At 36.5% G+C, this 14,892-nt stretch overlaps 1 protein-coding gene across 2 annotated transcripts in view; it reads right to left on the bottom strand.

The window, feature by feature from the left end:
* TAB2 (TGF-beta activated kinase 1 (MAP3K7) binding protein 2) overlaps positions 1 to 14,892 on the bottom strand; it is an 86,629-nt gene that overhangs the window by 25,687 nt on the left and 46,050 nt on the right. For both annotated transcript variants that reach the window (XM_033867827.2, XM_033867829.2), the window contains 2 exons: positions 12,629 to 12,819; positions 3,570 to 5,070 (listed from right to left, as the gene is read on the bottom strand). In XM_033867827.2, the coding sequence (XP_033723718.1) occupies positions 3,570 to 5,070; positions 12,629 to 12,730 (1,603 nt within the window). In that variant the 5' untranslated portion in view covers positions 12,731 to 12,819. The remainder of the gene's footprint in view (positions 1 to 3,569; positions 5,071 to 12,628; positions 12,820 to 14,892) is intronic.

Raw genomic sequence — 14,892 nt, 5'->3', positions numbered from 1 at the left:
AGCAGGGCTGGAACAGAGTGAGTGAGGTGGTAACTAAAAGGAAAAGAGATGGGGGAGAGGCAGTGGATGGCTGAATGAAATAGGTAGTGATCATGTGCAGAGGAGTCATATGATCTGACTTATGTTTTAAAACTGTATCCCAGTGGATGCTGAGTTAAAACAAGACCATAAATAGGCAAGGGTGAAAGCAGGTAGGCTACTGCAATAATTCATCTAAGAGATGACAGTAGCTCAGGCCAGAGTGGTGACAATGAACGGGGGTGGTAAGAAAAAAGAATTCTTGATATACTTTGAAGGTTAGAGTTGACAGGATTTATCGTCAAATTAGATGTGAAATATGAAAGAAGGAAGGAGTCAGTGGTATTTCTGAAGTTTCTGGCCTGATTAAGCTGCCATTAATGGAGATAGGAAGAGTAAGTTCGGGGCAATGTCAGAAGCTGTTTCAGACAGAGTAAACTTGGGATGCCTAGTAAACATTCAAATGGAGATGTTAAGTAGGCAGTTAATTAAACTGCTTGAAATTCAGGAAATAAGTCCAGGTTAGAGTTACAAATTTGGGAGCTATTAGCATAGAATAATATTTAAAGTTATGAGGCTGGCTGAGATCATCTAGGGAATGGTAAGGACAGAAAAGAGAGAAGGCCCAAGGATTGAACTCTGAGGCTTTGATCTCACTTCTTTGAACAAAGAAGTGGAAGAACAAAGAAGTGAAAGGTCAGAGAGATGAGGGAGAACCACCAAAGAATAAAAGGAGAGGTGGAATCCTAGTGTATTATCCTATAGTAAGTCAAATGAACAAAATGTTTCACAGAGAAGAAGGTGCTTGACAGCGGCAAACGCTACTGATACAGATCAAGGAAGACAAGGGCTGAAAGACCACTGGGTTTAGTAACGATGCTGTCACTGATGACCTTGACAGGAGCAGTTGTGGCTGACTGCAGTGGGAAAAATCCTGACTAGAGAAGACTCGAGAGAGAATGGGAGAGAAGTTGGAGTTAGCACATTTAAGCAATACTTTATTTTCACACTCCAGTTAGTATACAAATATCTCACATCTACTTTAAACAAAAATTCCCCTTATCAAGTTATCTTCATAAAATAAATTACTCTCTGGGGGTGGTGGTGGGAGGAGGAGAGACACAGGTGAGGGAGATTAAGAGGTATAAACTTTTGGTTATGAAATTCTGAGTCACAAGCATAAAATGTACAGCATGGGGAATATAGTCAATAATTATGTAATTTTTTGTATGGTGACAGATGACAACTAATCATCGTGATCACTTTGAAATGTACAGAAATATTGAGTCACTATGATGTGTACCAGGAACTAATACAGTGTTGTAGGTCAATTATACTTCAAAAACAAACAAAGAGACATCAGATTTGTGGCTATCAGAGGTGGGGGGGGGGGCGGAATTAGATGAAAGCAGTCAAAAGGTACAAACTTCTAGTTATAAGATAAATAAATACTAGGGATGTAATGCACAACACAGTAAAGATAATTAACACTGTTGTACGTTGTAAATGAAAGCTGTTAGGAACAAATCCTAAGAGGGACTTCCCTGGTGTTCCAGTGGTTAAGAATCCGCCTTACAATGCAGGGGATGTGGGTTCGATCCCTGATCGGGGAACTAGGATCCCACATGCTGCGGGGCCACTAAGCCCACGTGCCTTAACTACAGAGCCCACGCGCTCTGGAGCCTGCGCACCACAACTACTGAGCTCACCTGCTATAACTACTAAGCCTGTGCGGTATGGAGCCTGCCGGCCACAACTAGAGAGAAGCCTGCACGCTGCAACAAAGAGCCCAGGCGCCACAAAGAAAGATCTCGCGTGCCGCAACTAAGACACGATGCAGCCAAAAAAATAAATATTAAAAAAAAAAATTTTAAAAAAGAGAATAAATCCTAAGAGTTCTCAGTCAGAAGGAAAACATTTTAAAAATCTATTTCTTTAATATTGTATCTATATGAGATGATGGATGTTCAGTAAACCTACTGTGGTAATCATTTCATGATGTACATATGTAAATCAAATTATTATATTGTACACCTTAAGCTTATACAACGCTATATGTCAATTGTATATCAATAAAACTGGAAGAAAAAAATTACTCTCCATTTAAGAATCAGTAACTATCCAAACACAGGAAATCTACTATTTTGTTGGAAGGAGAGGAGAAGAAAGGACTTTGAGGGAAGAACAGGAATTAAGTATCAGTGGAAAAAAATACTGTTATATTAAAAATAATTTACTGCCAAAACTAAACAAAAATGGTTCCAGTTTAGTCACAGATATATGGAAAATAAAGTCTCAGCACAATTTCTAGTGAAATCAGAATCACCCATGGAGCTTTAAAACACACATGGGCACCCATGCACACGTGCACCCAGGCTTCACCATTAAGAAGCTCTAATTGAGCAAGTGTGGACTGAATCTGGGCATTTTTATGTTTTGAAAGCTTCGTAGGTGATTACAGAATTTGAAAGCACCACAGCCTAGCTTGGGTTGTGAATCACTAGAATATAATTGTTTAAAACATAAAATAAACCAAAACAATCAGGCTCCTCTAAGAAACTCAGCAGTAAAATCACTACTTTTAGAAATTCTAAAAACGACAAGTGGTACTAATAGTAGTAGGAGGCTACATGCTGCATGGGGGTGATACAGTATTTTCCAATCTATAATACTTGGAACAATTCATTGGCGATATAAGGATGACTGAGATACATCCTTACTCTAAAGGACTCCAGCTAATTTACAAAACCTGAGTCAATAGTCAAGACAAACATCCTCTCCTTTTTTATCTGAATGAATTTAACAGTTTCCTACGGAAGATTAAATAACTTAAGGGGTCAGATAAAATGTGATATGATAGAAATTATCTCTAATTGAATTAATATAGATATAATTTAGTATTACACCAATATTAACTAGCCTGTTCCAGAAAAGGACAATCAAGTGAGATAGATTTAAAACTAATGTTTTCATTCACAATTCTGAACAAAGAGAAAGGTTGCACTAACTGATGTTTAAGGGAGACTGAAAGAAATAAGTACCAGGAACAGGATTCAAATTTCTCTTTGAGTTATTCAAGAATTCACAGCAATTTAAATTTTGTTATAAAATAAGACAAGTAATGTTGTATTAGAAAAATGAAGAACAGAGAATTCTTCTGGTCAAAGAAGGCAGATTTACTATATTAGTTCACTAATCTCTTATTAAAATGTTTTTATGAATTTTTATTTGAAGAAAATTTAAGGGGAAAATCTGCATCACTACACGTGACAGAGTTACTGAAAAGAAAGTTTTATAAACGTTAAGAAAACAGACAAATCAAGAGTTGATTATTCTGAAGATCTGATAAGGCTACCATTCAAGCTTCAAGTTATAAGATAAAACTGATATTCAAAATTTATATGAACACTCTCAAAGGTTCTTAAGATAGTATTATTTCAGGCAACATTTAAAAGATAAAATAATGGTGATATCCACTTCTGCAGTGAAATCAAATGTACACCAATTAAGCCCAGAATGGAAAATGATCCCATTGCCAATATTATTATTACCTTGTGTGTAGGCAGCATCATCAGATCCCATACTCAACTTCCGTGCTTCACTTATTCTATCCACATGTGCTAAAGCAGGGTCCGTGAGGTGCTGAATATTCTCTGTTTCTACATAATGATCAGGATGGTTCAGCAGATTTGTAAGTTCAAAGGTAGGGGACACCACCCCTGGTGAAACTGCAGGGGGTTTATTGGGAGAAACGGTAATTTTGAAAGTATATTTTGTATTGGGTTGAGTGACCACCACTCGAGGAGAAGTTGCAGAGTTATTGCCTATTGCTCGACTTTTGGGAGGGTGGTGATGAATAAAGGCAGGCCCCATGCTCACTTGCCCGGACATGTTCCTGGAGGCAGCAGATGCTCCAGAGTTTGTGGATATGAAGAGAGTGGGCTGATTCCGCATGACCTGCTCATCTCCTGTGGTGGCATTAGCTGAAATATAGACCTTAGGTTGACTACGGGACATCACCTCATCGGTATTTGGGGGACTGGCAGCTATGTAAACAGTGGGTTGATTTCTGTTTAAGGTCTGGCTGTTGACCGAAGAGGAACTGCTGGAGGTTCGAGGTCCAGAAGAACGCAGTTTCGAAGAACTGCTTCTTTGCGGGGGTTCAAGTTTGATTTCAATCTGGTTTTTCCGAGGTCCTGTTGAAATATTCTGAATGTTATATTGGCTATGGGCAGAAGACTGTGAGCTACCAGACGAATGAATTGTTGGTGGCTGTGGAGTAGTAGGTGAACTGATGGGCATGTAGACGTGAGAGGTCTGGTGGCCTTGCTGATTTGGCTGCTGGGCTGAGGTATGTGGCAGAGGATTAGATGCAGGATATGTAGTCCAGGGACCAGGTTGTGAAGGTTGATAAACTTGTTGAGGGTTCATGGGATTAAACTGAGATACCCAGCCAGAATGCTGTTGTGTCTGTCGAGTTGTACCACTAGGAGTTGTAATGTAGGGCCTAATATAGATAGAATTTCCCTGTGGACTGTTAAGTACAGGTGGAGGTACACCATGTATGTGCAAAGATGTAGGAGTATTACGACCAGTCTGGATATTTGGGGCTAAAGTTACCATAATGGGATTAAATCTTGGAGTTTGTTGAGAAAGGTTAGATGTTCCTTTGCTGCCTAAGTGAAATCCAAGATGTGGTGCTGAATTTGAAGCACCAGATGTACTGGACATTCCAAAAACATTAAAGCCTTGAGGAACTTGAGCTGGTGCTGTCTGTGGCTCCTGCTGAAATAGTTCATTATTGGACTGACCACCTTGAAGTTGTCCATCACTAATGCTGTGCGTTAGAGTCCTACTTCCATTCATTCTATTTCCTTCTCTTCCATGGTGGTAAACATTCTGTGACTGCAAGTCCAAGTTGAGAGAAGTCATGTGATTGCGTAGACCAGAAATTCCAGAATCATCCGAAAAATTCAAGTCTCCTTCACCGTAAAGATACCTTGTACTCTCCTGAGAGAGAACTGCACAGCAGGCATCCAGGTTATTATTATTCTATAAGACGAAATAAAAACAGCTTGTGTTAACAACCAGAAGCCAATGCATATACTCTCATCACTACTTAAATATTACACGATTAACAAGAGATTATTTAATACAATTATAACAGATACACTTGAGCTCTTTTACTTGAGAAGAACTAGTATTTATGCAAATAGTTGAATTAAAAATCCTCACTACTAATGTAATGGAAAAGTTCTCTAACTAGCAATAGCTAAAAGTGAACAAAGTCAGTATTCTGTTTTAGGAGTTATTTTATAGTAAAATGGATTCATGCAAATATAGTAAAATTACAACTTAATTAAAAATGCAGTTTGAATTTTGAACAAAATATAAGCATTCAACTTAAGCATATAATATTGTATAATTAATATTTTGCATATTCATGTGCTATGTAATTCTTTTAAACCAATGACCTTTTAAAAACTATTATTTGTGGTATTTAAATTAAAAAGTTCTAAAATTCATAACAAAGGCATTACAATTCCTTATGTGCTTCCTCTTGTGTTAAAAACAGACAAGCCACATACATATACATATGTAAGATCAAGGTAGCCTCCAGAGTAACTGAGATCACATCTTTGCCTTTAGATAGCATCATATAATTCTACTCCAGAGAAATGAAAAACAAAACAAAACAAAAAAACAATTAGACTGTTTCTAAAGAATTCTCAAAAGAAACTACTTACAAATTATCCATAAAAATATTTACTGAACACCTACGATATGTACATCATTCTGTTTGAGACTGTGGAAGACTCAAATGATGTATAAAACCAGACTTTTCCCTAGAAGAGCTTGCAACTCAATTAGGGAGACAAACCATGGATTTATGAAAAGGTAACATTATTAAAACATGAATATATGTCAAATAATAAGTGGTATTGAAGTTCAACAGAGAGTTAATACCGTAGGCTACCGCAGAAAGGACTGTGTTAATGAGGGAGGTATAATCTCATGGGTTTCACAGTATATGTAGGACTTGGATAGGAAAAAAGGCATTCCTGGTGAAGGGAATGGCATGCCTAAAGACAGACATAAATGTGATAGTAAGGAAGAGTATGTTCTAAACAAGGTGACTGGAGCAGATCTGGCTGGAGTTAAAGGTTTGTATTGGAAATTTTGTGGAACAAATTGTTAGAAAAGCAGATTGGGGTTAAATAATTGGGGCTTGTTAAAAATGAGTTATACTAGAGTTTGGGCTTTAATACAGGCAATGGGGAGAGCCACTGAACATTCATTAACAGAGAAGTGAAGACACAAAGGGTGTTTGGGGAAGATAAAGAACTCCACTGATACTTAAGATGAAGAGGAAAGGAAAACTTTTTGCCAAGAAGATCGGTTAGAAGATATGAAATAATGACTGATGGTGGAAACAAATTATGAAAGACTACAAATAAACAGTCAACACAATTTGGCTATAAGGGAGAAAGAGAATTCAAAGACAGCTGGAAGACAAAGAGCCTGACAGAAGGGGGACAGTTTTAGACATAAAGAGGATGAATATAGCCAAGTTAAAATGTCTACAGGTGGTTTGACATGAGATAAAATCTTATTAGAGAAAATGGAACTAAAAGGCATCTCGAAGTCTTGTTAAGAAATGGTAGTCCACAGTTTGACCAGATAATACGAAAGAAAAGATTAGTGAGCAACGTTTGACTTTTTTTCTTCCCCAAACGAACACTTCAAATCTCTCATGCTATAAAAATTCTTTTATCCTACACACAACTCTGAATTGATATATACTAGTTTTTCAAAGAAAATTTAAAAATTCATCACAATCTTTATCAATTGATTACTCCTTATCATAGTTAGACCTTATCTTTTGCCCAACCTAACTGATGCTTTTTGCTTCAAGCTAAGTTTATTGCTATTCTTAGTAAATTCTTCTCCCTCCTAAGTCAAAGCTCACAAAGACCTCTTCTTCTCATCTCCTTTGCCGACATTCCCAAATTAAAATGTATATTCCCTACTAAATCCAATCCCACACTTCCTTTTTAAAAGCTGATACTCCCATTTAAAAAGTCTTCTTCTCTAATTCTCTTGAGCTCTCAAAAATCCTTTCAATTCTTTATAATCTCTCATTATTTAATATGTCCTAGTCCCAGCTATGCCATAACTCACGTGCCCTTAGGTTTTTTACTCTCTACAGACATTAGTTTCTTATCAGCAAAACATAAAAGAACTTACAGGGATTTTACAAGGCTACAATAGGATAAAAGGAAACGTACCTTTTATTAAACATTTTATTTTGGAAAATTTTAAACACATATGAAAATAGTAAATATGACAAACTCTCCTATATGCATCATGCATCTTTTAAAATATCAATATATGGCAAATCTTTCTTCATCAAATGTGTAAGCCCCAGCTGCTCCCTTCATCAAGCTAGATCAAGCCTGACATTATTTAATTTCCATCTGTAAATATTTCAGTATGTATCTTAAAACATAACCACAGTGCCATTATCATACCCTAAAATAATCAACACTTAAGATCGCATAATATCCAAATAGTGTTAAAGTCCCTTGATTGTCTCATAAGTATCTTTTTAGTTAGTTTAAATCGGGATCTAAGCAAGGTCCACATATTTAATTTGGTTGATATGCCTCTTAGATTTCTTATAATAATAATTAATCCTCCGCTCTTTCTCAAATTTTCTAAGCCATTTGTTTTTTGAAAAATGATCATTTGTCCAGCAGATTTCCCATCTGGATTAGCTGACTGCACCCTGTGGTATCAATATTTTCTGTATTTCACTGTGAACTAGAAGGTACAACTAGAGGTATGCGCAGGTTCATGTACAAATTGTTAGCAAGACCCTGTATGGGCTTTATTTCATAGTGTATCACACAGGAGGCACAATAATATATCTGCCTGTCTTTTTGTGATCTTAAGGCTGATTGGTAGGTTCTGATGTTGTCACAGCTTGATCCAGCTAATGATTTTTTTTTTTGTGTGTGTGTGTGTGTGTGTGTGTGTGGTATGCGGGCCTCTCACTGTTGTGTCCTCTCTCGTTGTGGAGCACAGGCTCCGGACGCACAGGCTCAGCGGCCATGGCTCACAGGCCCAGCTGCTCCGCGGCATGTGGAATCCTCCCGGACCGGGGCACGAACCCATGTCCCCTGCATCAGCAGGCGGACTCTCAACTACTGCGCCACCAGGGAAGCGCCAGCTAATGATTTTTATCAGCCAATGATAATCACTGTTTAGAAACTTTATCTCATTAGGGGTTGCAAAATGGTGCTATTGGTGATATTCCAAATATAAGATTCCTTTCTCATGTATTAGCTGCAATTCTTCCTCATAGAACTTGATCTCTTTAACTATTTACTTACTCTTTGCACAGAAGAGGCAGGATAAATAAGTTCTCTTTACTGGCTTTTAGAATAATGAATTGGTGCCCTAGCAACTTCCAAAGGTGACACTTATTTTCAGTATCATTATAAACTCCTGTATCTTTAACATTTTGATATGTGTCAACTGATTGTGGTCATTATATCCTATCTTCAGCCTAGTGGGAATGACTCCAAGTTGGCTCCTGTGTACATATGACATGAGCCCATTAGTCTTTCATAGCTTCCTTGCTTTCTAATATGACAAGATGTCTAAGATCATCTTGTACACATCTTATCCCAGACCTGGGACCAGCTGTTTCTCAAAGAAGCCCTGGCTACTTTTAGTGGGAAACTGTATAGGACTCCCTTTAAGTGTATCAAAAGAGATGGGATGAGTTTTTAAAAGGTTGAAAAATCACTGCTTTTTTATATATATATACAAATGTGCATTCTTTTCAAAACCACAAAAGAGTCTGAATCATTATTTTCAGTTCATCTTTCATTTTTCTCCAAGCTTCTTGCACAGAGACATTACAGATAATATCAAAGTATACACTATAATCATCCTTCTCAAACTCTGATTCATTCACTCTTTCAACCGATATTTACTGAGCATCCCAGTAGGATGTAGAAAGGAATATAATCGCTGCTCTTAAGGATCTCACAGTCCAGTGGAGGAGATTAATGTGTATGCAAATAAATATAATGTACAATGGTAGGTGTTTTAATAGAAATATGAATAAGGATTATGGGTGGAGAGCACCTGAGAAGGCTTCAATTAAGGATATGGTAAGTAACACAACATATTACTTTGAAAAGAAATAGCAATTTTTATTTATTTATTTATTTATTTTTGTGGTACGCGGGCCTCTCACTGTTGTGGCCTCTCCCGTTGCGGAGCACAGGCTCCGGATGCGCAGGCTCAGCGGCCATGGCTCACGGGTCCAGCCGCTCCGTGGCATGCAGGATCTTCCCGGACTGGGGCACGAACCCGTGTCCCCTGCATCGGCAGGCGGACTCTCAACCACTGCGCCACCAGGGAAGCCCAAGAAATAGCAGTTTTAAACTTACAGATATAATCGTCATATTAAAAGAATTAAAAACTAGTGAAAATTTCAGTTAAAAAAATTAAAGTGTCAACTATGCAATATTTTTACACTATTCTAAGTTATGACTTAATTACCAAATTTTAAAGATATGAATTACATCCACTGATAACATAGCTATCTTAGAGAATCCACAGCACAAGGAAATGATGTGAGTAGTTCCCAAAAGAGGGGGCTGAACAGTAAACAAAGTCAGGAAGAGAACAGAGGATAGATATTTCTGTTCTCCTCCTAAGAACATGTATACAAAGTGGTAGTGTGACATGATTCTTTAGCTACTAATTTTCAATATTCTATATACTTTTTTTTTTTATCTAGAAAAGTTCTGAACCAGTATATTATAGGGAGGATCCCTCCAGAGAAAAGACAGCCTACCCAACTGAGAAAGGGAGAGTGGCTCTCAAAAGAAAGGCTGTCACCAAATAAGAGGTGTTTATACTACATTTAGAGGTAGCTTATTTGCCGTTACAGTTTAAAAGTAACTCTAAATTTGGGAAAACTTACACCTTAGTTGTATCCCCAGAGGAGCCCTCCCCATTCCTTGCTTGTCACATTTGTGTTATATCAGCTAAAAGGGACATTATTCGAATGATTAGCAACTCAATTTAAAGAGAGTTGGGTGTTGGGAAGCATGCCATACGGAGGTTTGTGTTTGTAAAACCAGATTAACACAGTGAAAGTTGATACTACTGGGGGCCCAAAAGAAATTCTAAATCATCTATTTTCTATTTTTTGGTAAAGTTGAAAACATGTTTACTTATTTTATTTTTTAAAAAACTAGGTAATTCATTTACAAAGATCAAAACAATATTAAAAGATACACGCTGAGAAGTCTCACTCCCATCTGGCCTGTTCCTCCTTGCCCACCATGGGTAACCATCTTTTATTAACTTTGTTTTTAATCCTTCCAGTATTTCCTCATGCAAACAGGGGCAGACGTACATACATGTGAATATTTATTTATAGATGTATTTACATACATCTATATATACTGCTCTACATTTTTTTTTTAACTTAATATATCCTGAAGATCATACTGTAAGAGTTTCTCTCTCCTCCCTCCCTCCCCACCCCCTCCATGTTCTGGACAGTTCTTTCAGTAGCAAATCTTATACAATCTTATTGAAGAACCTATATATAATATTTTTGTAGTTTTCAATGATTCACTGAACATTCTCAGTATAGTCTTATCAGAAAATGCTATTTGAAAAATTAGGAAGAGGTACCTGAGTTCTAGGGGAAGACACCTTCCCCTATCTCTGCTTCTTCCCATACTTTCTTTACCTTCTGACTCCATTTTTATTACCCTTTTTTCCTCTTTCATTTCGCTGCACATCCGATATCAACAAATATGGACTATTGATTCATTCACCAAATATTCATTATGGGCCTTCCACTATTATTACTGTTATTCGTATTGGTTGCTAACATTTATTGAGCACTCATTATGAATCAGGTATCCTTAGTTGCTTTCCTGCATTATCACATTTAACTCTCTGTGAACTTTCTTTATTCCCATTGTACCCCTGAGGAAAATGGGGGTCAGAGAGGTTAATTCAATTGCTGCTAATAACTGTCAAATCTTGAACTCAAGTCTCTATCAGGAAAATATATACTATTTGTTATTATTTAAATTTTTAAATTTATTTCCCCCTAGCTTTAACTGAGGTATGATTGATAAATAAAAATTGTATATATTTTGGTTGTACATGATGTTTTTTAAAGGTATACAATGTGATGATTTAATATACATATACATTGTGCAATGGTTACTACAATTAACACATCCACCACTTCACATAGTCAACTCTTCTTTCCTTCTTCCTCCATCCCTCCCCCAACTCTCCCACCCTGGCTTCTTTCTTTCTTTTTTGGTGGTAAGCATACTTAAGATCTGTTCTCTTAGCAAATTTCAAATATACAATACAGTATTATTAACTCAAAACATATGCTCTTAAACAATATACCACAGAAAGAGCCAGACGTGTTTGGAGAATTCCAATCAGTTGAGGATGATTATAGCATAGGGTGTGAGGGAGGAGGGACTGGGTAAGAGATCATGCTGCAGAAGAAGGCACGATTTTAGATCACAGACCTAGTATGTCCTAGTCAAGATATATAAACTTTACTCTGAAGGGTATGGGGAACAACCATGAGGTTTTTAAACAGGTAAATATGATAAAACCTGCATTTAAAAAGACATTTCTAGCAGAAGTGAGGAGGATAGATAGGAGCGACCAAAGCTGGGTTAGACTAAAGGTGGGTAGACCAATTAAATGTACAGATAAAAAGATGATAGGGTGTGAACAAAATGTAGTCACTTGATATCAAGTACAGATATTGAGCCTTTAAAGTTTCATATAATTTCAAACTTTAAAAATCATTCATCAAGAATAAATATGTCTGAAACCAAATCACTTTTTTATATCTCCATTTTAACAAGCTGAAAAATAGTTCTTGATAGAAAGGTTTCCAGTTTAATCAAATGAGTAGGTACACTATCACTAGCTGTTTAGAATTACGGATTTCTAAAATTGTACGTACTAAGAAAAATGTAAAAATTTATTAGATAGTGGTATTAATTGGAAAACTTAAAAATAAACATTTTTCTTCTTTAGAATTGGGACTTCAGGCATTGTCTAGTCAAATTTCCTCATTTTACAAATAAGAAAACGAAAGTACAAAAGAAGGCATATTACTTGTCAAATATGTTTAGGGTGCCCATTTAGGATTAGATCTCAAGTTTCCTGATTCCTTATTTAATGATTTTCTCACTTTCATATGAAGACCTGGAATTTTTAAAAGTTCTGGCAAAATGGGGAAAGGGGGGAGTGAAGCAAGCTCATAGTAAGTGTGGACCATGTATCAATGCTTTATATTGAGATCTCATTTAATCCTCACATCTACTTTACAAGGTAGGTATGATCCATATCACAGATGGGGTACAGAGAGCCTAACAACTTGCTAAAGGCCACATGACTATCAGACACCAAAGCTCATCTCTCCATCATAGTACACTAATGCCAAAGAAGATAAAAGAGTTTTCTTTCAGTGTTTAAAAAAATACCAAGTTTGTATTAATAAATTCAGAAATCATTGAACACTGACCTGTAACATGCACCTGGATACAACAACTTCAGGTACTTCAGGGAATTTTTGTCGCAGGTCATGTAAAACCTGAAAATCAATTTGGTGGCTTCCTTGGGCCATTCGTATATTGCCTGATCAGGACTATTTGTACAGTAGGCAATTCTAGGCCTTAGTGGAAACAGTACTCATCTCTTCTGTCCAAGCATTTTCTGTGAAAGAAAGAAAAAAAACTTTAATGAGAACTGTTATAGAATGAATATTGTTGTGGATTTAAAATTTCAATACAAAAGGGTATGTGCTTTAGTACCTAACATTTAATATAAACTATAAAAATATTATTTAGTCCTATAATGCTTCCCATATAGTTATACTGTCTTTTCAGTTTATAACTACTGGTGGCAAACTTTAAAATGTTCTAATTCCTATGTATTTGTATGCTTTATAATGGCTGTGCCAAAAGGCATTCAAATAAGAAACTGTCAAGGTTGTTTTAAAATGGAAAACTGAGTAACTTTACTGATTTTTTTCTTAATGATCAGAGGACAGTCTAAGGTAAGTAATCTTGTTTATTCTACTTAAAATTTTTAAAGTTTGGATCCTGAAAAAGCTTGGTCCTACAAATAGCTTTGCCTGCTTTGTCTAAAACTGATCTGTGAAGCAAAACATTTGATATTTTGCCTTAATTTTCAGATATACTTAATCTTTAAATGTGTAATCAATTCATTCTCAGGGCCTTAGCAGCATTTTATTCCCTCTGTTTCTATAAAATCAGTATTTTAAAAATGCTAATGCTTGGGCCCCAACCCCAGAGGTTCTGATTTAATTGGCTGGGAGCAGCATGAGCGTGTGGATATTTAAAAGCTCCCCGAGTGATTCTAACGTATGGCCCAAGTTGAGAATTACCTAACTTATTTATATTCCTAATATTCCTAATGTAAACCGTGCTTAATCTTGAAAGCCTCTTTGGGATATAAATAGTATAAAGTATATTAAACCTAAATAACATATTAAAATATTTAAAATCATTCCATTTGCATAATAATTAAAATACATTTCATTTTAGTATAAATTTGACAATACGACAATCTCTTTAAAACAAATTTCTTATCTGTAGCATTTCTCTTTTCCATAAGCTTAAATACAAGTCTGTAAACTCTATGAATATAGGAATTAGGTCTCTTTTGTCCATTATTACACACCTAGTGCTTTGTAGACAGTTTTCAGCATAACAGTAGATATTAAAACACTTTTGAGTAAATTTAGTTATGACAGGCCTCCCGAATCCTCAACACAATAAAAGCTCATTGAGATATCATGTTTGGTAAAGACTCTCAAGCTTTTTATTATCATTTGGTTAATTCTTCCTTAATTCTTTTGTCTGTGTGACTTTAGCTTAGTTACATCTCATAGGTAAAAGCACTGCCAAACCAAGTTATCTGCATTACACATTTCTCAAATCTATTTCTAAAACACACACACACACACACACACAATTTTTAGCACTCAATGTAGTGTTTCTAGAAAAGGGTTGCAGGAGAAAAGAAAAGTACTGGAAATTAGTAAAGATATTTAAACATAACAATAAAGGGCGATAAACAGGCTACAGTACTGCTCATCTTGAGAAAGCCTCCTTGACTTCACTCCAGCTATCAGCTCATTTATCTGCCCATTCCCTCTTTTGGGCTAAACTCCTTGAAAGGGTGGTTTATACTTTGTCTTCATTTCCTTCCTCTTATCACTTTTAAATCCACCCCAGTCAGGTTTTCATAGTTTTTCTCCACTGAAACTACACTTATCAAAGCTGTCCTGGATCTTCAGGTTGTCAAACTTAACAGTCACTCCTCAGGCCTCATCTCACCAGACCTCTCTGTAGCTTATGAACTAGTCAACCACTCCCTCATTCTTTAAACAATTTCTTCACTTGGCCTCTGAGATTTATACTCTTCTGGATTTCCTCCTACCCACTAGCAGCTCCTTCTCAGTTTCCTCTGTCAGATCCTCTTCCCTTTCGGAACATCTAAATGTTGGTGAGTTATGGAGTTCAGATCTAGGGTTTCTTTTCAATTACACCTACATTCCTCTTCAAGGCAATCTCATCCAAACACACTACTTTAAAGAGAGGCTTTGCAAATCTGTATGTCCAACACCAAGGGAGCTCTCTCTCCCTTGAGTTCCAGACTAATATAACCAGCTGCCTGCCTCACATATCCTTTTGGATATCTAAAATTCACTTCAAACTTACTATGTCCATAATTGAACTCTCAATTTTCCCCCATCCAAAC

The sequence above is a fragment of the Tursiops truncatus genome, chromosome 12, assembly GCF_011762595.2.
Source record: "Tursiops truncatus isolate mTurTru1 chromosome 12, mTurTru1.mat.Y, whole genome shotgun sequence".
In the NCBI taxonomy this organism is placed as follows: domain Eukaryota; kingdom Metazoa; phylum Chordata; class Mammalia; order Artiodactyla; family Delphinidae; genus Tursiops; species Tursiops truncatus.
The sequence above is the reverse complement of the archived record's forward strand: the minus strand, read 5'-3'. Positions and strand labels throughout refer to the sequence as shown.